Here is a 25,524-nt window from a genome sequence, read left to right as displayed (position 1 = left end):
TTTAAGCCTCTGCTGGTTTAAAACATAGGTTTCCAAATTTGTTGTCCCAGTTGGCATAAAAATATTTCTTGTCTGTAATAAACTATACATTTCAGAACCAAAGGGGCCACAAAAAGGTGGGGCCACAAAAATGTGTTTACAGTGACTTGAATATATGGAGGTTGTCTTATTAATCAATATTGTTTCTCTTTGAACTTCTGCACAATTTTGCCTATTTCAGCTTTTAAATCATGATTCAGTAAAAGTCACTTGATCCAGAATGCACTGGAGATGGAAGAGGGAAAATAACTAAAACAAATAACTGAATTAATATAACTAGCCAGGAATCAACAACATATGCTTAATAGTTTAGTTTTGTGTCTCATAGATGTTTTCTCTGCATGCTGTCAACATCTTCTATAATGGGTATAGATTCAATTATTTCCTCGTATTGTTGGAAGTAATCTCCAAGTGCAACCCTTTTGCTTATCAACAGACCACTGACCATATCACAGGATAAGTCCACAGCAGCTTTAAAATTTGATTATAAGAAATTATTATCCCTGACATTCTGATGCTTTTATGCACAACTTGCATTCTTAATGATTGCTAACAGAAGAGTACTTATGTTCACCACACATCTATAATATTTACATGGGCACTGATACCGTAAGAAATTATTAAGATTACTCTTTTTTTTAAAAAAATCATTCTCTTTTTAAATGATAGCTTCTTTGCATTAAAGTAGAATCAGTTGTCTCATAGAAAAATATCTTAAACTTTAAATTAAAAAAATAGTGTTACTAAATAGTTATGTAGGACCATATATGGTTTGTATGGATATAATTCAGCATAGTTAAATCCAAATTTAGGAGAACTCACATAAATAGGAGAGCAGAATATATTTGCCACGGGTATCATTTGCTTACAGATCCCATGATTAAGCTCTGTGCACCTCCTTTGGAGATAAACAAACATGATACCTATATACATCCTGTACATATTAGTTCACTGATTAGCAGTTATTAGTCGTAATGTACATAGGAAAACAACTTGATCATAATGATGTTAGATACCCTCAGCATAAAGTTAAGGTTTTAGTGTGATGGTGCAAACCCATGCAAAACAGGTTCCCTGTTTAGATATGTGGCCCAATACACCAAGTTGAATGTGCCAAATAAAACTGGAAATACTATTCTGGACATTCTGTCAATTTTGCTAACACTGTTAAAGGTTTTCTTTGCTTCTTGTGGTTTTGTTTCTGGTTTGGTTTTGTGGGATTCTGAAGTGGTGGTAGCACTCTTGGAGATGGTTGGGAGAACAGAGTCCTTGGTGATGTTTGGTCCATAATTGGCAACGGCCACTGCATAGGCATTGTTTTTCTTAATGACTGAGGCCTTTTCTTTTTTCTGTTAAAAGATAATATTATTATTAAATATCTTCAAATTTTTCTGCACCAACAGACAAATCTACCGTACTTAATTTAATTCACAATAATTGTGCCTCAGATTGACCTTACTGACTATGGTACTGCCATTGTAGAAAGCTTCATGGACTTTCAGCTAAGGCCATGTGTATTCTATGTGTGACTCTTCAATGGTGACAAGATTCATTTCCTTCACTGTGATGGAGCATTGCTGCTTTCATGCTGACCAAATTGGAAGCTTCTCTAGGTACCTATGCTTCAAAGTATACCAACTCTTATGCAAGTAGGCAGAATATTTTTATTTATTATTTTGTAAAACAAATTATTCTGCAGTATTTAGAGATGGAGAAAATATCATAAATTTTTATTATATCATTCTGCACAGATTTATTATTTGTTGCTATACTTCAAGAAAAGGAGTGTTAGAAGATCTGTAATATGTAACTAGCACCTACAATGATGAGAAATACCTTCCTTCCTTCCTTCCTTCCTTCCTTCCTTCCTTCCTCTTTCTTTCTTTCTTTCTTTCTTTCTTTCTTTCTTTCTTTCTTTCTTTCTTTCTTTCTTTCTTTCTTCCTTCCTTCCTTCCTTCCTTCCTTCCTTCCTTCCTTCCTTCCTTCCTTCCTTCCTTTCTTTCTTTCTTTCTTTCTTTCTTTCTTTCTTTCTTTCTTTCTTTCTTTCTTTCTTTCTTTCTTTCTTTCTTTCTCTGTGTTCTTCACTATAAGAACAGCACAATATGGAAATGGTTGGAATTGCTTTGGTCCAGGATGTTTTTTCAACTTGAGACAGCTCTAGAATTTCGTCCTTCAATTGCTAACTAGGTCTGAAGCTGCTTAGTTTTCCAAGGCTAGTCAAAGCTCTTTTTGAGGAATGGAAGTATAAATGTCATCTGTTTCTGTTGCTTGTAACTTTCTGGAGCCCTTCTACTAAAAGACCTTGAAACAATTGGTTGTGAGGAAGAATGGAAGAATCATCAACTAAACTGGAATTGAGCTACCTGAATAATTCTAAATTGGAAAATCCTAAAGTTAATGTTACAGATTCATGAAAATTCAGAATTAGTCCTTTCCCTTCTACTTTTGATTTTATAGTTTATAAAACACAGGTTAGTGACATAGAGTCTCACATCCCCATAAGGGCATCAGTGCTCTGATATCTATAAATTAGTAGGTAAATGATACAAAATCCAAACTCTGAGGTTCAATTTTCCTCTTCTCTTTCACGCTTTTCCTCACAATTATCCCATACTTTTTCCAGTTTAAAGTAAAGTATATTCACATGAACTCCACCTCAACTATGGTTTTAATAGCACGTTAAGAATGCTTCTGTTTTCTTATTGCTATGTAACTAGTAAATATATTTTTTAATTTTCTCAAATTTCTTGTACACATAATAGAATTTGTAGAAGTAAAAATCTTTTTTTTTTCAAAATAGCAGCTATTTTAGTCCTAAAAAGGAGGTTTTTTAAAGAAGAAAATTCTTTTTAAGAAGAACTGCAGATGTCAAATAATTTAAAATGGCCTTTTAGAGATCTTAGAAATCTATTTATTTTTATTTTGTTTTAGTTAGCCAAAGATATGGAGAAACAAAAACCAGAAATTTTGGATTGTTCAAGGGCTCGGTTAAAGAGGGTTTCCCAAGGGATTTTATTGGGTGAGCAGGGCAAGGCTGGTGGACATCACACCACTTTTATTTTCTCCTCTGCATGGTCTTTGTACCAGCACTATTCCAATCTTCTTTTGTCCCTGACTCGTTGGCTCTAGGATAACATGCCAAAGTCCTTATCTTTGGCTTTTTTCCATTCATATCCATCCTTAGAACTTCTTCTCCCAGAACAACAACATTTTGGTTCATATCCCAGAACAAAATAGGCCTTTTTCATTCTACTTTCAACTGAAAACATCACAAACATGTTTTGATTCAGATGGATCAATAGAACCAGATGTTCTATTTTGTGCTTCATTAAAAAATGCTTCCTGATAAATAAAAAAGGTTTGTTAAACCTATATTTATTATTATTATTGCTGCTAAATGCCTTTTTTGGGATTATATTTATCCAACTTAAACACAGAATTTCTCTACTGAGATCAAACATCTCTGAAAATGGAAACCATTTTTTTAAAATAAAACAGTTGCTTTCGTCAAATGAGAATCTGAACAATTACATAAAAGATTATATAAATCTATCATAGCTCTTCATTTATCATGCTTAATATGGTTAAACTTCTTTCAGTAGTATCTTTGGTTTTTCCTTACAAAAATTGTTGAAGATAATGAAATGTGGTTGAAGGTTTTGAAGGAAACTTCAAAGGAAATTAAACAAACATAAATGTGCTATGGTTTAATTTATTCATATTGGTTTAAGACTTTATTTTTCAGAAATGTAAAACTATCAACGGAGATGCTGTTAAATTGATTTTTGTTCAAATTGGAAGAAACCTTAAAGATGTTTTTGATCACTCACCTTATCATTGACTATGCTTTTTCCATCCCATGCCCATCCTCTTTTTGTGAAGTAATTTACAGTGGCAAATTCTATCAAGGCAGAAAACACAAATGCATAACAAACCGCAATAAACCAATCCATAGCTGTGGCATAAGCTACTTTGGGCAAGGAATTACGAGCACTGATGCTTAGCGTTGTCATTGTTAGCACTGTTGTTACTCCTGTAGGGTAGGAAAAAAAGAAAGAAAAAAGAAAGAGCCTGGTCAAGGTAATGCAAAATGCATGGAAAGTTTAGGACCAGAGTGAAAGACAATGAATTGAATTTAGAATTGAACTCAAAAAGACAAATGTACAGAAATTACAAATAAGATGTTCAATGATATCTATGAAATTATATAATGTTTGGGGTTTATTATTTTAAGGAATCTGCAACCCAAAAAGTCAACATGACAGCTGCAACTGTGCAATCAAAGCCTCACCTCTTTTTATAGGCATTGTGACATGGATTAAAAAGACCTGCTGTACCTTAAATCACATGCTTGCTATTTAGACATCTTTTACTTCCCCCCTACAGATGTGCTTAATGCATTTGTTTGAGATCACATTTTTACATACATTTTCTCTAAGATTTAGACTCTTGAGTTGCTAATGTTATAGAACTGATTGAAAAGTACAAAACTCAGGCATTTGCCTGGTATAAACTGTATACCATATGAAGCAATAATTTGCATATATCTCTGGAAGGAAACATGTGAGTTTCTCGTTTAACTTTTTTTTGTTGAGATAGCATTGACAGGTTCTGTCCCAAAGTAGGTATGAAATGGGGAAAAAAACAGGTCTTACATTTTTTAAAATAAAAGAAGGCCATCACTCATATCTGATACTGTTTAAATTATTATTTGTTAATAACCTTTTGAGACTTTATCTATAAATGTATCAGAATGGGATGGCATGCTAATGAAGGAATATAGCTTTAATATGGTAGAATAACCACGTTGGAAGGAAAAATCTTCATCATGGTTCAGTCCAAGCTGGGAATAAACATGGTGACTGCTTTAGAAAGAAGGTTGCAGTTTATTGAAGAGGAGAGCCAGACAGAAAGATGGCTTTGGCAGAAAAGAGGAAAAAGGGCTGAGCATATGTAGGGAGTAGGTTTTTATACCCTCTGCAGCCTTTTGTTTGGAGTTGTTTCCTGTTCCTGTTTTGAGTCTTTGTATTTCCTCTGTCATGTATTTTGACCTGTGTCTCTTTGGCGTCTGTGAGCTAATCCTATTATATCCTGTCTTAGACTTTGGGTATGGTATGTAGATTTTAGTTTAGTTTAGTTTTAGTTTTATTTAATTTCTATACCGCCCTTCTCCCTAGGGACTCAGGGCGGTTCACAGGGCATATATAAATAACAATACAAAAGTTAAAAGGAAATTAAACCAGTGCCCAGTTAAAAACAACAATAATAAATACTAAAAATCAATTTAAAAACCCATATTCCCCCATCAGGCCAGACCAGCTAATTCAAATAAGTGGGTCTTCAACCCGCGACGGAAGGATCGGAGGTCAGATGCCATCCGGAGCTCAACCGGCAGTTGGTTCCATAATGCCGGAGCGCCCACAGAGAAGGCCCTCCCCCTGGGGGCCACCAGTCGACATTCCCTGACCAGAGGCACCCTGAGGAGGCCCTCTCTGTGGGCACGCACAGGGCGGAGGGGAGTTGACGCCGGCAGCAGGTGGTCCCCGAGGTAACCCGGACCCATGCCATGTAAGGACCTAAAGATCATGACTAGGACCTTGAACCTCACCCGGAAGACAACTGGTAGCCAATGCAGCTCGCGAAGCAAAGGTGTAACATGGGAGTACTGGGAAACTCCCAGGACAACTCTCGCGGCCGCATTCTGTACCAGTTGGAGCCTCCGAGTGGTCTTCAAGGGAAGCCCCATGTAGAGAGCATTACAGTAGTCAAGGCGAGAGGTCACGAGCGCATGAGTGACCATACACAGAGCATCCCGGTCCAGATAGGGCCGCAACTGGCGCACCAGGCAAACCTGGGCGAAAGCCCCCCTAGTCACGGCCATATATGATCTTCCAGAGTAAGCCGTGAATCTAGGAGGACTCCCAAGTTGCGAGCCCTATCCACGGGGGGTAAAAGCTCACCCCCCATAGAAAGAGATGGAACATTTTGAATGTCCCGGGATGCCGGAATGTACAGCCACTCAGGTCTTGTCAGGGTTGAGTTGAAGTCTGTTCCTCCCCATCCAGACCCGAACTGCCTCCAGGCAACGAGACATCACAGCGAGGGCATCACTGGGGTGGTTTGGGGTCAAAAAGAAAAGTTGGGTATCATCGGCGTATTGATGATACCCAACTCCAAAACCACGAATGATCTCACCCAGCGGTTTCATGTAGATGTTGAACAGGAGAGGCGAGAGAACTGACCCCTGAGGAACTCCACAAACGAGAGACCCAGGGGCCGATCTCTGCCCCCCTGCCAACACCGACTGTGAGCGTCCCAGGAGATAGGAGGAGAACCACTGAAGAACTGTGCCTCCCACTCCCAATCCCCTGAGACGCCGCAGCAAGATACCATGGTCGATGGTATCGAAAGCCGCCAAGATGTCTAATAGGACTAGGACAGAGGAATATCCCCTATCCCGAGCCCTCCAGAGATCATTCACCAGAGCGACCAATGCCGTCTCCGTGCTGTACCCGGGCCTGAAACCCGATTGGTAGGGGTCCAAATAATCCGCTTCATCCAGGACCAGAGGGAGCTGATGCGCCACCACACTCTCAACAACCTTCGCAAGAAAGCGAAGGTTGGAGACTGGACGAAAGTTGTTCAATACAGCTGGGTCCAAGGCAGGCTTCTTGAGGAGAGGTCTCACCACCGCCTCCTTCAAGACGGTGGGGAAATAACCCTCACTCAGAGAAGCAGATATAACCGCCTGGAGCCAGCCTCGTGTCCTCTCCCTAGCTGCATAAACCAGCCAGGAAGGGCACGGGTCCAATAAACATGTGGTGGAGCTCAGCCTCCCCATAATCCTGTCCACTTCATCAGGGGTCACAGCATCAAACTCTTCCCAGATAACATTGACAAGACCGTCCGTGTCCTGATCGCCAGACTCTGCCCAGCTGGAGTCCAAACCGGTCCGAATCCGAGCGATTTTATCCGACAGATGTTGACTAAATTCCTCGGCATCACCCTGCAAGGGATCCTCCCTCAACTCCTGATTAAGAAGGGAGCGAGTCACCCTAAACAGGGCGGCCGGGCGATTATCTGCGGACGCGATGAGGGTGGAGAAGTAATTACACCTCGCCACCCTCATCGCTGCAAGATAAGACCTAATATGGGTTCTTAACCGCAACCGGTCGGGTTCGGATCGGCTAGACCTCCAACAGCTCTCTAGGCCCCGTTTCCGACGCTTCATCTCCCGGAGCTCCACGGAGAACCATGGAGCTTGCTGGGATCTGCACCGGGTCAGGGGCCGCAAGGGTACAACCCGGTCAAGTGCCTCAGTGGCTGCCCTTTCCCAGGCTTCCACTAAGGCATCCGCCGAGTTGTGAGCAATGGAGGCAGGTGGGGACCCCAGCGCCGCTTGGAATCTATCAGGATCCATTAAGCGTCTGGGGCGGTACCATCTAATTGGCTCCGTACCCCCACGGCGGGGGGTGGCAAAACGGAAGACCAGCCACAGGAGGTGATGATCGGTCCATGACAGGGGCATAATAAATGGAGAGCCCCCACCAAGATCATCCAACCACCGTCCAGATAAAAAAATCAGGTCAAGGGTGTGGCCTCCCTCATGAGTAGGTTCAGAAATTACTTGCGTCAGGTCCATGGCCGTCATGGAAGCCATGAACTCCCGAGCTAGCTCAGTTGAACCTCCCAGGGATGGTAGATTGAAGTCTCCCAAAACAATAAGTTTGGGAAACTCAACCACCAACCCCGAGAGGATATCGAGCAGCTCGGGCAGGGCTGCCGCTGTGCGACTAGGCGAAATGTACACCAGCAGCAAGCCCAACTGCGCCTCAGAACCAAATCTCACAAAGAGAGACTCACACCCGACTATCTGAGGAACGGTGGTCTCCCGCGGACATAAGGTCTCCCTAATGGTCACCGCCACACCCCCACCCCTACCATGAGCTCGTGGCCGATGTAGCACCCGGAAGCCTGGTGGGCAGAGGTCAACCAAAGGGACCCCACCCTCTGGGCCCAACCAAGTCTCTGTGATGCAAGCCAGGTCCGCGTGCTCACCCTCAACTAAATCCCTAACAAGGGGAGCTTTGTTAACCACGGACCTGGCATTCAGGTACACCAGCCGGAGCTCAGGAGGCTGCACATCCTCGCTCCCGGAACCTCGAGGAAGAGGCAGAGGGTCGGAGTGCCTCACCGCTTGCAAATAGCGGAGACGGCCCTCCCGGTAACGATATGGCCCTCTGTCTATCCACCTGCTGCCATTCCCCGTCGTGGGAATCGGTAATCCCACGACCCGCTCATGAGCCCCGGAGACAACCACACCCCGTTCTCCCCCCGAGCGGTCGGACCCAAGTCTGGCCTGAGCCATGGTTGATTGGCCACCCCCCATAGCCAGACAACCCCTATCTCCCACCCCTCTCCCTAACCCCGTAAAAAATTTAGATAAAAAAATAATCAGAGGCCTTCTATTAAATTTGTGTTGACGGCCCCTGCCCCTGCCCAGCCATCTCTCAGGGTCCCAAAACTCGGGCCCGTCATCGAGGTTAAGAGTGTTTAAAGAGGCGGGTCGCACCCAGGAGAGGGGGGCTCCCCTGAGGGCATATAAGTCCGTGCTGGTGTATTGTCGCATGAGTCTAGCAAGTCCAGGATAGGCGTCCCATTAGTTATGTCCATGGGAGGATCGAAACATGAAGACAGACATCTAGGTCCCCACCCAACTTCACTGCCACTCAGTTGGGTGCCCCCAGAGACAGGCCGCCCCCCGTCCTCTCACGACGGGTTACAACTCTGTTCCTGGAGGTGGACCAGATATCCTCTGGGTAGGCAAACCCCATAGAGCTCCCACCTCTATGGGGCTGCAAATGGAAAAGTCAAGCCACTCTCCCACCGTGGCCGATACCCAGGTGTGTCCAAAATCCAAGGGGAGAGGGGGGAGGGTAGGCAGGAAGATGATAAGTATATATGTCCATATGTCCGAGGCAAAAAGGGTAGGCAGGCTTTTTGGTGGATGGCTGGATTCAAAACCTAATTCCATGACTCAAATGGATGGAGGCAGCATCTGGGTCAGTGTGGTCTGCTTCCAAAGGTTGGGGGGGGGTCATCTATGCAGTGCTGAAAAACATGAGAACAAGATCTCCTCCCCTTTTCTGGGTGGAATCTCCCAGGAGAGGCAGACAAAGGCATGGAGAACAGAGATAAGAAAAGGAGAAGTAGAATTGGGGCGGGGGTGTGTGTGGGAAGCTTGCAGACAGAGTTTGAAAAGGCATTAATAGTGCAGTGGTTAAAGAAACAGATAGGCAGACAAAATGAGGAAATCACAAATGATGACAAAAGAAAGGCTGGATTCCTGGTAAGAGAACAAAAATGAAAGATCTTATTTCTGAACTGAACATTTGTAACATATTAAAGACTTAAGGACTTGCAACTTGAAAAATGCTGGTTATGTTTCAGGAAAAGGATAGACAGATAAAACTCATTTACATCACATACAATAAATGCAAGAGTGAAACTTTTCCTGCAGATGAACTTAAAATATTCCCTCCTGCTAACTTTGGCTGTTCTTAAGAGTACAGAGAGAGAAAGGGGAGAGAAAGAAAACAAACAAACAAACAAACACATTTTTCTTCACTCTGTTTGTTGGCCAGAGAAACAGAGTGAGGGTATTGGGTAGTGGGCTTCAGTAGGCAAGGAGCAGACCAGCATAGTTACAACATTATTTATTGACTCAAACTAGAACTGGAGAACTGCAGGCAATTGTCTGTAATTTATACTCTGAAACCACAGGGCCTTAACCAATCACAATACTTGAAAAACCTGCCCAAATATGAATGTTTAAAGTTTCCTTCCTAAACAGTTGGAGTTAACAGTCAGGGTCATCTAAAGGTTAGCATCATTTTAGCTTTACAAACAGTTGGAGTTAAGTTAGTTTCACTTTAGCAGGAATTAACACAACTTTATATATATTCAGTACATAACACACCTTTCCCTTGGATAGTTTCCTGGCAAACCTAGCAGACAACTTTCTCTCCCAAAAAGTAGAGAAGGGAACTAGGGGATTAGCCATATTGGATTTAATTCTCACAAACAGAGATGAAATGATAGAAAATATCGAAGCCACAGGAACCTTGGGGGGAAGTGATCATGCAATATTGGAATTCAACATTCTGGAGGCACAAGCAATAGAACACAGCCAAACTAGAGTCTTGGACTTTAAAAGAGCTAATTTCAATAAACTTAGAGAGACCATGGGAAGAATTCCATGGATGAGAATCCTAAAGGGGGAAAACAACTCAAGAAGCTTGGGAAATTTTGAAAAGTGAGATAATAAAGGCCCAGTCTAGTACAATACCAACAAAGAAGAAAAATAACAGCTCTCAAAAGAAACCAGCATGGCTACATAAAGAACTCTCTGATAAATTGAAAGATGAAAAGGACAAGTATAAGAATTGGAAAAAGGGGCACATAACTAAGTCAGAATATCAGCAAATAGCCCGTGCCTGCAAAGATGAAGTGAGGAAAGCTAAGGCTCAAAATGAACTAAGGCTTGCAACCAAAGTCAAAAATAACAAAAAATGCTTCTTTCAACATATAAAAAACAAGAAAAAAGTTAAGGAAATGATTGGTCCATTAGTGGGGGAAAGTGGCAAGAAGGTGACAAGGAATAGGGAGAAAGAGGAACTATTTAACTTGTTTTTTGCATCTGTCTTTACACAAAAGGAAAAAACAGTCCAACCTACCAAAACCAGTGCCATAAAAAACAGAATAGAAATGCAAGTTAAGATAGGCAAAAAAATGGTAAGTGAACACCTGTCCAGCCTAGACGAGTTCAAATCACCAGGACCAGATGGATTACACCCCAAAGTTCTCAAGGAACTGGCAGACGTGATCTCAGAACCACTGAACTATATTTTTCAAAGATCCTGGAGCACTGGGGAACTACCAGAGGACTGGAAGAGAGCTGATGTAGTTCCCATCTTCAAAAAAGGGAAAAAAATAGATCCTGGAAACTACAGACCTATCAGCCTGACCTTAATACCTGGGAAGATTCTGGAAAAGATAATCAAACAACAAATCAGCGAACACCTAGATGCAAACAAAGTCATCACTAAAAGTCAACATGGGTTTGTCAAAAACAGATCATGCCAGAAAAATCTTATCACATTCTTTGACCAAGTGACAAAATTAGTGGACCAGAGGAATGCTGTAGATGTAATTTACTTGGACTTCAGTAAGGCATTTGATAAAGTAGATCACAACATACTACTTGATAAGATAGAAAAATGTGGGTTAGATAGCATCACCACCAAATGGATTCGTAGCTGGCTGACAGGCCGTACTCAGCATGTGGTCCTCAATGGAACTGCATCTACATGGAAGGAAGTGTGTAGTGGGGTGCCCCAGGGCTCTGTTCTGGGCCCAGTGCTCTTCAATATATTCATTAACGATTTGGATGAAGGGATAGATGGGGAACTCATCAAATTTGCAGACGACACCAAGCTGGCAGGAATAGCCAATACTCCAGAAGATAGGCTTAAAATACAGGAGGATCTGGACAGACTCGAACACTGGGCACTATCTAATAAAATGAAATTCAATGGTGAAAAAAGTAAGGTTCTACATTTATGCAGGAAAAATCAAATGCACAGGTATAGTATAGGTGGTACCGTGCTCAATAGTAGTAACTGTGAGAGGGATCTCGGAGTCCTAGTAGACAATCACTTCAATATGAGCCAGCAGTGTGCTGCAGCTGCCAAAAAAGCCAACACAGTGCTAGGCTGCATTAACAGAGGGATAGAATCAAGATCACGTGAAGTACTAATACCACTTTACAATGCTTTGGTAAGGCCACACCTGGAATACTGCATCCAGTTTTGGTCACCACGATGTAAAAAAGATGTCGAGACTCTAGAAAGGGTACAGAGAAGAGCAACAAAGATGATTGGGGGACTGGAGGCTAAAACATATAGGGAACGGTTGCTGGAATTGGGTATGTGTAGTTTAATGAAGAGAAGGGTGAGGGGTGACATGATAGCAGTGTTCCAATATCTCAGGGGCTGCTACAAAGAAGAGGGAGTCAAGCTATTCTCCAAAGCACCTGAAAGCAGGACAAGAAGCAATGGATGGAAATTAGTCAAGGAGAGAAGCAACCTAGAACTAAGGAGAAACTTCCTGACAGTTAGAACAATTAACCAGTGGAACAACCTGCCTCCAGAGGTGGTGAATGCTCCAACACTGGAGGTTTTTAAGAAGAGACTGGACAGCCATTTGCCTGAAATGGTATAGGGTTTCCTGCCTAAGCAGGGGGTTGGACTAGATGACCTCCAAGGTCCCTTCCAACTTCTTCTTCTTCTTCTTCTTCTTCTTCTTCTTCTTCTTCTTCTTCTTCTTCTTCTTCTTCTTCTTCTTCTTCTTCTTCTTCTTCTTCTTCTTCTTCTTCTTGTTATTATTATTATTATTATTATTATTATTATTATTATTATTATTATTATTATTATTATTATTATTATTATTATTATTATTATTATTATTATTATTATTATAGTTATCATCCTCAGTCTGTTCAATATTCATAGTCTTTGAGATAGGCTGGGGGCCCACAGATCCTGGTGGACTGCTGCAATGTTATTGGAGAGTCCTGTTCAAGTGGAGTATTATCCATTTCCAGTTAAATAGAGTTGTCATGGCCATTTAGGTCACCCATAAGTGGTGGCAGCTCTACAGCCCTTCATACCTTCATTTCCCTCGAGGCAGCCACAGGTGATACAGGCAAACTCAGAAGAAAACAGTTCTCTTGTGTGACTGATAAAACCTCAGGATCCTCACCTGGGACTGGACTGGCCTGCCAACGCCATAACTGATCAATGTGGCATCTGACCATACAATCATTTTCCAAAATAACCTTGTATGACAAGGGCCCAATTATCTTAGTTACCCTAGCTGCCACCAACGGCACTCCACTTCCATAGTTCCTGGCCCAGACCAATTCACCCAGCTATAAGTTTCTGTGGGGACTTTGGTTGAACCATCTCTGCCACTACTCTGTCTGGGTGAAGTTGGTCAAGCTTCATGGTGAGCCAGCGGCCCCACCTCAGCTCTGCTGGGCTGCAACCTGTTGCTGTACTGGGAGTTGAGTGTTGACACAGGAGGAAGTTTGCCAGGTGGTGATTCCAGTCCCCAGTCGTCATCCGCTTGAGCACCTCTTTTGTGGTCCTGACCATTCATTCAGCCTGACCGTTGGTTGTGGGGTGGAATGGAGCAGATGTTATGTGCCGAATCATGTTGACGTTGAGGAAAGATTAAAACTCTCCTGCCATGAATTGTGCCCCACTGTTGGACATGATTACATCTGGCAGACCATGTGTAGTGAACAGTCAGCACAACTCTTGGATGACCCTGGTTGTTGTCATCAATGAGATTGGTGCTACTTCCAACCACGTGGAATAACTGTCTACTACAATTAGGAATACCTGCCCTTGGAAGGGGCCCGCAGTCAATGTGCACATGAGACCATGGGGCGTGTGTGGTCTCCCAGTGATGCACTGGTGCTTGTGGCATCTCCGGTCAGGTTTCTTTGCAGGCCTGGCAACTCCTTACTTGATTGTCAATGTCCTTGTCCAGGCCTGGCCACCACAAGTAGCTCCTGGCTAAGAGCCTTCATTTGAACAATTCCTGGGTACCCCTCGTGTAAGGAATCCAGCACCCTGGAGTGAAGACTGGGTGGAATGATGACCCTACTACCCCAGTAGGGCCAACAGTTCATTTTTCTGAGAAGTGTAGTGATGGAACTCAGGGCCTAGCCAGGTCTCTGGCCATCCTCTTAACACTCAGTTGAGAATGCGGCTAAATGTTCTGTCCATAGTGGTTTCAGCTGCAAAGTCCCCTGCATGTAGGGGTGCTTCAGGCAGGTCTTGGATCACCAGGATATGACAAGCTGGGGCTGGGTCCAGATCAATCTGCAGTAGAGGCAGTTGGCTGAAAGCATCGGCATGGCCCATTTCCTTACCCGGCTTGTGGACTAGCCAGTGTGTGTTTTGGGTGGCCGGAGAGTCTTCATTGCCCCTCTGGCAGCCTCCTCTGCCATGACTTCCTTCAATGCGTCTTGGAAAGTCAGTTTCTCCATGGCGAATAGGCACTGCTGTAATTCTCTATTATGCAGGCCACAAACAAGCTTTTCTCTGAGACAGTCTTCCAGGTCAGGGAACTTGCATTGGCACGAAGCTTGGCGAAGGGCTGCCACAAAGTCTGCTGCAGATTCCCTGGATCTCTGTTCACATTGCTTAAATGCATGGTTCCAGGCGATTACTGAGAGTTTTGTCTCAAAATGTTCCCTTGATTTTTTCTTGAGATCTGTGTAGGCCACAATCTCTATACTTGCCAGTGCTATCAGGTTTTCAGCGATATCAAACGTGGCTTGTCTGCAGACCCATAGTAAGGTTACTGTCTTCAGGCCATTGTCTGTTATCTGGTTAGCCCGGAGATAGTTGTCTACTTGGGAGACATGTGAGTTCCACTGTTCCAGATGAGTAATATCAAACTCGTTGAGCCTTCCCAATTTAGCCATTTTGGGGAGGCCTCTGTGTTGCTGGTTAATGCCTGTACTGCTGCGGTTGGAGCTGTGCTGTACTTGGGGATCCTGGGGACAGATTTCTCAGGTATATCTATGCCTCCAGTGTGTCTTACTGGCAGGCAGGGTAGGGAGCAAGGTCCCATCAAGGCTTTTTACCTGGTCTGACACCCAGTGATTTCAGCTTGTCTCCAGTGTGGCTTACTGGTAGGCAGGGGGTGAGAACTAGGCCTGCCAGGACTCTTTACCCAGCCTATCGCCCAATGATTTCAGTCTCTTGGTTAGCAGCAGCTCTCTCCTCTGCAGCATCCCACCTTCATCACCACTATTGGGTAGTGGGCTTCAGTAGGCAAGGAACAGTCCAGCATAGTTACAACATTATTTATTGACTCAAACTAGAACTGGAGAACTGCAGGCAATTGCCTGTAATTTATATTCTTTTTTTTAATCCCATTTATATCCCGCCCTTCTCCAAAGACTCAGGGCGGCTTACAATCTAAGCACAAACCAATGTGCTTAGCAGTAGCCTTCATTCTATGTATATGCCTGCTTATTAGGGCTTTCGCCCCCCCCCCCAAGCGGCATTATTACAAAGTCAGCTTATTGCCCCCAACAATCTGAAGATATATCCCCAAGTATTAGAGTACCCTAATTAACCCTAATCCTAACTTTTTCTTAACTACTTGAAGGTCTGTTTTTTCTGACAATTGGTTTTTTATTTATCTGTAAGATTTTTTAACTATAACTTTAGTCTTTTCTCTATTTATTTTCAGTCCTGCTACTTCTCCAAATTCTTTGATCTTTGCTAATAATTTAGGACTTGTCTCCAATAGATCCTCTAATTTAAATACCAAGTCATCCGCAAATGCTTGTAATTTGTACTTTTCATCTTTTATCCATTCCTTTAATTCCTGCATCCTGTCTAACATTCCTCCATTAAAGGTTGATTCCTGCTTCCGGTAGCTAAAGGGTGGGGGAAACCCCCCCTTTCTTCACTTTCGGAGGCTTTTTTGCTTCTTGGGAGTTTCTCCCCTTCAGGAAAGTAGGTAGGACAGTGGACTGAGACTGGTAAGCCCAATGTTTCCGGGAGCAGACCCTTTGTGTCTGTGGATGGGTTTTCTAGGCCTTGCCCATGTGGAGCCAGGATAGTAAAGGGAGTTTTGGGTTTGAGCTCAAGGGCTGCTTTGGAAAGAAGGTGAAGCTGAGTACCTCTAAATTTTAACTTTAAAGCCCAGGGAGCAAAGGAAATGTTTGTATGTCTCTGTTTGTGTGAGTGAGAAAACCCTTTTCTGAATCACAGTTGAATTTTGCTTCCTCTGGTCTTTCCTAACTGCAGAAAGGATCTATTCAAGTGGCAGACCCTGGAAAGCATGGGGGTTTGGCCAGAGCGCAGGACCTTTTGTTAGGGAAAAGGGAGAGGCTGTGTGAAAATGGAAAGGAATGAGTGAATGAGAGAATTGGATTTGGGCAACCAGCTGGTAAGGCCCTAAAGCAAAGCCTAGTTCAGAAGGTGCCATGTACTCACTGCATAGGGGGCAGCAGGTCCTTCCAGATCCATAAGGGGTCTGAAAACCAATGGCAGGAAAGGAGGTGCTCATACTCACCATTTTTTAGAAAGCGACAGGTCCTCCTGGACTCACAAGGAGTCTGAAAACTGTGATAGATAGTTCCGAGGAAAGGAGGTGCTCGTACTTCGGCAGCGAACCCAGACACTTTTTTTCCCCGAAAACTGGAAGTTTTTCCCCCCCTTTTGTACCTCACTGAGACAAAGTGAGCCCCACATCTGAGAGGGGACATGGGAAGCAGCAGTTCACAGGTGACAATTAGGACTGCCCTAGGAGATTTGCTTGAAACGAAGAGCAAGATAAATATGTAAGAAATGAGTTTTGCTCAGGGCTTTGCTGGGAAACCAATTTGGCTAAATAAAGGTACTTAAAGAGAAAATAAGAAAAGTAATTCTCTCTCTTTTTTTCTTTATCTCTATGCAACCATGTTGTATGTTTAAGATTTGTGCCTTCCCTAATTTGAGTTAACTGAGATTTATGGTGGGAATGACTAGGATGTGCAAAACTTAAGACTTCTGTTTCCTTTTCTGTTCTCTTGTCTTTGTGTGTATATGTGTGTCAAAGTCTTTGTGTGTGAGGTAAATGTGACTGTTAATTGTTTCTAACCCAAAGAGAAAAGAATTTTAAAATTCTGCTAGAAATTCTGCTTAAAATAAGCCACCAAAAGGAAATACCCTCTGTTATGTATTGAATATATATAAAGTTGTGTTAATCCCTGCTAAAGTGAAACTAACTTAACTCCAACTGCTTGTGAAGTTAAAATGAAACTAACCTTTAGATGACCCTGACTGTTAACTCCAACTATTTTGGAGGGAAACTTTGAACATTCATATTTTGGGCGGGTTTTTCAAGTATTGTGATTGGTTAAGGCCCTGTGGGTTCAGAATTAAATTAAATTAAAAGAGCCTCGGTGGAGCAGTGGGCTAATGCCTCCTTAAGTAACACCGGCTGCCTGCAATTAGTGCAGGTTCGCATCCCACCAGGCTCAAGGTTGACTCAGCCTTCCATCCTTCCGAGGTAGGTAAAATGAGGAACCAGATTGTTGGGGGCAATTAAGCTGACTTTGTAATAATGCCGCTTGGGGTGTGTGTGTGAAAGCCCTAATAAGCAGGCATATACATAGAATGAAGGCTACTGCTAAGCTTGTAAGCCGCCCTGAGTCTTCGGAGAAGGGCGGGATATAAATGTAATAAAAATAAAAAATAAAAATAAAAAAAATAATAGCAAGGTGCACAACAATAAAAGAAGACAACTATGTAAAATTACTAAAACAAATAAAACAAGACCTGGAAAAATGGAAAAATTTACAACTATCAATTTTGGGAAGAATAGCGACTGTGAAAATGAAAACCCTACCAAAACTACTTTTTTTATTTCAAACAATACCAATAAAAATGAATAATTTTTTTGATGAATTAAATGCATCAATATTGAAATTTATTTGGCAAGAGAAAAAGGCTAAAATTAGATTGAAAACGTTACAAGAAGCGAAAGAAAATGGAGGCTTTGGGCTACCAGATTGGGTTTCATACTATCAAGCAGCTGCACTAACATGTTTAAAAGAATGGAGAACCCTTAGAAACAAAAGATTATTATACCTAGAGGGGCATGACTTACAACTTGGATGGTACGCGTTTCTGTCATATGAGAAGAACAAAATTCATAAATACTTTCAAAACCACTGTCTAAGAAATGCATTGCTTGTTACATGGGAAAAGATAAAACCAAGAATTTACATGAAAATACCAGGATAGATTTCGACAATGGAGGCATTTGTACACCCAAATTTAATTAATTATGAGAAATCTATGACCTATAAAGTTATTTTTAATACTGATGGGAAACTACAAACTAAACAAGAATTGGAAGAACAGGGCATAGAGCTATCATGATAGTCACATTTTCAAATGCAAATAAGACATGAGAAAGATACAAAAATCTTTGCATCAGCATTTGACCAGATACTATTGTCATCAGATGACAAATTAATTAAGAAACTGTACAGTTTTCTGTTAAATTTATAGATGGAAGATGAACAATTTAAAGAAGCAATGATAACTTGGGAAAAATTTTGGGCAAAACTTATGGGAAAGAAACTACAAAATGACAAAGGCAGCTACTTATAAAGAAAACTTATATAAAATGTTCTATACATGGCACTTACCACCTGCAAGATTAGCAAAAATGTTTAAAAATATGTCTAGCAACTGTTGCAAATGAAGACAAAAAATCCAGGCACATATTACCATCTTTGGTGGACATGCCCTAAAGCAAAGAGCTTTTGGTCAAAAATATATAGGTGGTTAAAGAAGATGACATGAACACATGCAGACTGTAAACCAGAACTATTTCTTTTAGGTATAATTTCAGAAAACTATGATAAAGAATGTGTATACTTAATATTACATGTATTAACAGCAGCAAGAATTACATTTGCTCAATATTGGAAAAATGAAGAAATACCATCTGAAGAAGATATAATTAAGAAAATCCTGGGCTGTGCAGAAATGGATAGGCTCACATTGAAAATGAAAGGAAAACAACATTCAGAATACTTCCAAACATGGGAAATTTTTTATAAATGGTTAGAAAAACAGAATAAAGGGTTGAGTGGACCTTGCTAATTAACTCTTTCATTCCTGTTTTGGCCCGACTCAGGGCTTATCCACAGGACATAGTCAACTTATGACAGCTCATTATTTGTGCAAATTATTCAAATTGCTAATAAAGAATTTGGGAGGCTAAGATGATCATTTCGAACTCTTTATGTTCTCATCAGTTAGTCATACCCTTTATCTGAGATTCGAACCTGGGCTGATTATATATCAGGGAGTGTTTTAACTTCCTGAGCCACGGGTTCCTTCTCTCTTTTATTAGCTGGAAGGCAAGGCAAATGTATGTTTAAGTATTTGTCAAGGCTTTTTGAGTGGACTGCCTGATATATAATCAGCCCAGGTTCGAATCTCAGATAAAGGGTATGACTAACTGATGAGAACATAAAGAGTTCGAAATGATCATCTTAGCCTCCCAAATTCTTTATTAGCAATTTGAATAATTTGCACAAATAATGAGCTGTCATAAGTTGACTATGTCCTGTGGATAAGCCCTGAATCGGGCCAAAACAGGAATGAAAGAGTTAATTAGCAAGGTCCACTCAAAAAGCCTTGACAAATACTTAAACATACATTTGCCTTGCCTTCCAGCTAATAAAAGAGAGAAAGAACCCGTGGCTCAGGAAGTTAAAACACTGCCTGATATATAATCAGCCCAGGTTCGAATCTCAGATAAAGGGTATGACTAACTGATGAGAACATAAAGAGTTCGAAATGATCATCTTAGCCTCCCAAATTCTTTATTAGCAATTTGAATAATTTGCATATATATACTATACTATATACTATATATAGGACGCTGAGCTTGTTGATCAGAAGGTCGGCAGTTTGGCGGGTCGAATCCTGAGTGCCGCGTAACAGAGTGAGCGCCTGTTACTCGTCCCAGCTTCTGCCAACCTAGCAGTTCGAAAGCATGTAAAAATGCAAGTAGAAAAATAGGGACCACTACGGTGGGAAGGTAACAGCGTTCCATGCGCCTTTGGCATCTAGTCATGCCGGCCACATGACCATGGAGACGTCCTCGGACAAGCGCTGGCTCTTCGGCTTTGAAACGGAGATGAGCACCGGCCCCTAGAGTCGGAAACAACTAGCACGCATGTGCGGGGGAACCTTTACCTTTACCTTTTACCTTATACACACAGAGTAAATAAATAAATAAATAAATAAATAAATAAATAAATAAATAAATAAATAAATAAATAAATAAATAAATAAATAAATATTACTGACTACGTACCAAAAACTGTCCTTGCAGGAACAGATTCTCTGTTCAACCAAAATGACACCTGAGACAGAATAACTGTCATGATGCAGGGAAGATAGGTCTGAATCACAAAATAACCAATTTTCCTCTTCAAATGAAAATGAGCTGTCATCACTGTGTATTCACCTGAAAAAAATAGATCAGATTAATAACAAAAGAATAATTATATATTCTTCCTCATATAAGATCACACCTGGAATACTGCAGCCAATTTTGATCACCATATCACAAAAAAGATATTGAGAGTTTGGAAAAAAATTCAGAGAAGAGCAACTAATATGATCAAAGGTCTGGAGACTAAAACATACAAAGAACGGCTGCGGGACTTGGGTTTGGTTAGTCTAAAGAAAAGAAGAAATAGGGGAGACATGATAGCAGTATTGCAGTATTTGAGGGGCTGCCACAAAGAACAGAGGGTCACGTTATTTACCAAAGCACCAGAGGGCAGGACAAGAAACAATAGTTGGAAACTGATCAAAGTGAGAAGCACCTGGAATTAAGTTGAAAGTTCCTCACAGTGAGGACAGTTAATCAGCAGAATACCTTGCCCCCAGAAATCATGGGTGCTCCATCAGTGGAGATTTTTAAAAAGAGGCTAGATGGTCACTTGTCTGAGATGGTATGGGTTCTCCTACTTGAACAGTGGGCTGGACTAGAAGGCCTCCAAGGTCCCTTCCAGCTCTATCCTATCCTATCCTATCCTATCCTATCCTATCCTATCCTATCCTATCCTATCCTATCCTAGCCTAGCCTAGCCTAGCCTAGCCTAGCCTAGCCTAGCCTAGCCTAGCCTAGCCTAGCCTAGCCTATTTTATACCACTTTGAAAAAAAATGCTTATAGCATATTAACAGAACCAGTTAAATATATCTTAGTAACAGAACAGAATAACAGAGTTGGAAGGGGCCTTGGAGATCTTCTAGTCCAACCCCCTGCTCAAGCAGGAAATCCTATACCATTTCAGACAAATGTCCAATCTCTTCTTAAAAACTTCCAGTGTTGGAACACCCACAACTTCTGGAAGCAAGTCATTCTACTGATTAATTGTTCTAATTGTCAGGAAATTTCTCCTTAGTTCTAGGTGAATTATCTCCTTGATTAGTTTCCATCCATTGTTTCTTGTCCTGCCCTCTTGTGCTTTGGAGAATAAGTTGACTCCCTCTTTTTGTGGCAACCCCTTAGATCAGGGGTGTCAAACTGCCAGCCCGAGGGCTGGATGCATCACATGGAAGCCGTGCCCACCCCAGCTCTGGCAAGGAGAAAAAAAGTCATGATATGTCATGACACATCACGTGATGCAACAAATTTGACAACCCTGCCTTGTTACTATGTTTCTAAAATAAAAAAGATAAAAAATTTAAACAATGGAAACAAATAAATAAATACAAGTGATTTGAAAGCTCTTGACAATGGGTTCTCATGCAGCATGTGAGAGAAGAGAAGAAGGTTGATGCAAGTCCTTTGATCTTAGATTTTCTTGATACCATAACCAGTAAAAAAAATCAATTTAAATCACCTGACATAAATTTAGACTGCTCTAATGGTGAAATTCTTCCTAATCCAATATTACGTGACATAATTTCTCATGAGACTTCTCTGTAGTCCATGAGGGCAGGAACAGAACCTTTTTTTTAATTACAAGGAAGCAGGTTCAGGATGAACTTGAGGAGGAACTTTCAGCCAGTAGAACAAGTTGCCAGGTCCATGGTAAGTTCTCCTTTGCTAGATGTTTACAAGCAGAAACCTGTTATTTCCAGAGATGTTCCTGGGCATTTTGCAAAAAGTAGTGACTACAGGCAGTCCTCGACTTACAACAGCTTGTTTAGTGACCATTTGAAGTTACAACAGTACTGAAAAAATGACTTATGATCGTTTTTCACATGACCGCTGTAGCATCCCCATGGTCACATGATCAAAATTCAGGTGTTTGGCAACTGGCATGTATTTATGACAGTTGTAGTGTCCTGGGGTTATTTGATCATCTTTTATGACCTTTTGACAAGAGAAGTCTGTAGGGAAGCCAGATTCACTTAACAATTATGTTACTAACAGTCAGGTCTGCCATCTTTAGCATACCTCATTTCACTGGCATCCTGCCATAAAATGCAGGGGATGGGGAGGAGGATGGGAAAGTAGGGAATGGGCAGAGGGAGGGAGGGAATGACAGGGTGACAGAAACCAGCGGTGTCAATCCAGAACGAACTGGCCAATCAAGGACAGAATCATGAGACCAAAATGGAAAACTCAACCAAAGAGATAGCAAACCTCAAAGCCATTCCCAAAATACCACAACTGAATATTATTGGACATTGATGGTGTTATGTATGGGTGTAAGCAGCTGCAGCTCTGAAGAACCATCAGTCCATCTGAGGGCGCAGTGCTGTGGCCAGATTGGCTGAAATATTTTTGGCGGGAGATTCAGATGGTTGGATTGGCCAGAATGGTACTTGACTAGGTATATAAGGGGTCTAGGTAAACCCCTTTGTTCAGTATGCACTTCCCTACAATAAAGAGCTGACATGCGGTACTCATCTGTCTCTTCCTTGCCATGTGGTCCAGAACCCACTACACAATAGTGGCAACGAGGGTGGGATGTGCTGCTTCACTCCAGAGCTGAATCACTAGCTGAAGTCACTAGAGCGGGAAAAGAAAACTCTTTTCCGATTCTTCGCAGAAGCAGCATCTTAGGACCAGTCAGACCATGGCAAAAATCACTCAAATTCGTGAGTTCGACATTCAGCATTCTGAGCGATGGGAATTGCATCTGGGTCAGGTTGAGGGGTATCTCCTTGTCAACCGGATCACTGAGGATCGCATGAAAGCAGTGTCTCTGCTGTACATCAGCAGTCCAGCTGTGTATGACGCGGCCGTCGGGCTGTTCGCACTGAAACTCATTGCAAACATCTCTTATGGCGACCTTGTAAACAAGCTGAATGATCACTTCATGCCTAAGAGGTCTGTGATGTCGTGGAGGTTCCAGTTTGTCCAGCGGATCCAGAGGCCAGGTGAGTCCATGAAAGACTTCATTGCGGACATGCGGCAAGCCGCCCGCCTTTACAAGTTTCCTGACTTAGAGGTCCTGGACGAAGTCCAGGCATATGAAGTAGTCAGCAGCGATGGCCAAACGACCCACCGACCCAGCAGCAGCTCCGGGGGATCAGTTCACCAGGAGAGTGCTGCATATGGCGGAGCGGATGAAGATGAGGCAGCAGAGATTGATGCGGTAGACCGGAGGCCGGTGCAGCAACAACAGACGTGACTGCGGGTAGACCAGGGAGCCCGACTGTGGATAGACCAGGGAGCCCAGCAGAGACCAGCAGCGGTGCAGAGAGCTGCCAGAGGGGCAGGCAACAAAGTTTTCCAGGGAGTTGGAGCAACCGGTTCCAGGTGTGCTGGCTGCGGGGGAAACGATGCAAGAGTGACCTGCAGATTTCGCTTGGCCAAGTGCTGAATCTGTGGAAAAACTGGCCATATTGCAGCAGTTTGCTGGAGCTGTCAGAGGAACGAGGACGTGTCACTGAGAGGTACTAAAAAACCCCAAAACGTGACCTCCCAAGCTATAGTGAACCTTAAGGCCGTTTCCCACTTAGGGGTCCATCAGCTTCTAACCCCCAAAATCATGCTAGAGGTCCATTTGCAGGGTATACCCTGCAGGATGGAACTAGATTCCAGTTTAGCAGTCTCAATAATTTCGGAAGAGACTTTTAAACAAGTGTGTGGCTGAAGCAACAGGTGGGCTACCTTAAGACCTACCAATCTTAAACTAACTGATTTTCAGCATGCCCCTGTGAAAATTAAGGGGGAGGCTACACTGTTGGTGGGGTTTAAAGGGTTCTGTGGGAACTTGGATGTGCTTGTAGTGGATGGCCACAGGATTAGCCTGGTGGGGTTGGACTGGTTCAAGGCTCTGGGCATAGGAATCTCAGGGATTCATACGGTCCGAGCCACGAGTCTCGAAGCAGTCTGCAAAATGTATGCAGACGTATTTGAGGACAAGTTAGGCACATACACAGGGCCACCCATCAAGTTTAAGCTAAACCCCAACATCATGCCGATCAGAATAAAACCCCGAAGAGTTCCCTTTGCTCTCAAACATAAAATAGAGAAGGAACTGGACAAGTTAGTGGAACAGGGGGTGTTAGAGCCAGCAGAGGGGGGGAAAATGGGAAACCCCTATCATCACCCCGTTAAAAGCTAATGGGGAGGTGAGGATCTGCACTGATTATAAATGCACTGTGAACCGAGCTTTAAATGTGCATGCTTACCCGGTTCCGACGGTCAGCCACATCCTCGCCTCTCTCCAGGGCGGTGTAATCTTCGCAAAGCTCGATTTGGTGCAAGCATATCAGCAGCTGGCAGTTACCAGGGAAACGGCAGACGTTCAAACAATAGTGACACATAGAGGAGCCTTCAAAGTCAACCGTTTGCAGTTCGGCATTTCTGTAGCTCCGGGAATTTTTCAAGAGGTGATGGAGAAAACGCTGAAAGGCATTCCCAGAGTATGCCCTTATTTTGATGATGTCCTAATTGCTGGTGCCTCTGAGGAAGAATTGGCTGAAAGACTGCAGGCTGTTTTAAACAGATTTCGCTCTGCAGGGCTGAAGCTCAGAAAAGACAAATGCAACATTGGAGTGGCATCTACTGAATTCCTTGGATTCAGAATAGATGCCAAGGGGGTACATCCTGCAGAATCTAAAGTGAAGGCAATAAAAATGGCCCCCACACCAAAGAACAAAGGAGAACTGCAGGCATTACTGGGGCTCCTAAATTTCTACCATTCATTTCTGCCACACAAAGCTGACATAGCAGAGCCTCTGCACAGTCTCCTAGACAAGCAAGCTGTGTGGAATTGGAATCAGACACATGAAAAGAGTTTTAGACACTTGAAGGAATTACTGTCTAGCAACTCCACTGTCACCCACTTCATAGAGTCTAAACCCATATGCATAGCCTGTGATGCATCTCCATATGGAGTGGGTGCTGTCCTGAGCCATCTTGAGGAAAATAGGAAGCAAGTACCCATTGCATACTACTCATGCACATTGTCAGGGGCAGAAAGGAACTATGCTCAAATTGACAAAGAAGCCCTGGCCATAGTGGCTCGGGTCAAGAACTTCCATGTTTACCTATATGGCAGAGAATTCACTATATTTACAGATCATAAACCTCTATTGGGGTTGTTCACAACGAACAAACAGACACCACAAATTTTATCACCCAGGATGCTGCAATGGTCAATATTCCTATCTGCATACTCTTGCAAGTTGGTTCACAAACCTGGTAAAGAGATGGGCCACGCGGATGGATTAAGCAGGTTGCCTGTGGACAGGCCTGAACCAGACCCAGCACCAGCAGCCCAAATTCTGTCAATCCAGGACCTACCAGAATGCCCCCTGTAGGCAAAAGACATAGCTGCAGAAACAGTAAAAGACAGAGTCCTAAGTAGAGTTCAGTCTTTGGTAGTCACGGGGTGGCAGGACAAG

General features: G+C 42.6%; 1 protein-coding gene across 1 annotated transcript in view; it reads right to left on the bottom strand.

Moving 5' to 3' along the window:
- Window positions 1-1,076: 1,076 nt before the first annotated feature.
- LOC310642944 (gamma-aminobutyric acid receptor subunit alpha-2) overlaps window positions 1,077-25,524 on the bottom strand; it is a gene marked incomplete at its 3' end in the record, with an annotated part of 252,020 nt that continues 227,572 nt past the window's right edge. The window contains exons 8-10 of the mRNA XM_083366934.1: window positions 20,017-20,169; window positions 3,870-4,072; window positions 1,077-1,388 (exon numbers count right to left, since the gene is read on the bottom strand). Of these exons, the coding sequence (XP_083223060.1) occupies window positions 1,077-1,388; window positions 3,870-4,072; window positions 20,017-20,169 (668 nt within the window). The remainder of the gene's footprint in view (window positions 1,389-3,869; window positions 4,073-20,016; window positions 20,170-25,524) is intronic.

Source organism: Vipera ursinii (assembly GCF_947247035.1).
Source record: "Vipera ursinii genome assembly, chromosome: 7".
NCBI lineage: Eukaryota > Metazoa > Chordata > Lepidosauria > Squamata > Viperidae > Vipera > Vipera ursinii.
The sequence above is the reverse complement of the archived record's forward strand: the minus strand, read 5'-3'. Positions and strand labels throughout refer to the sequence as shown.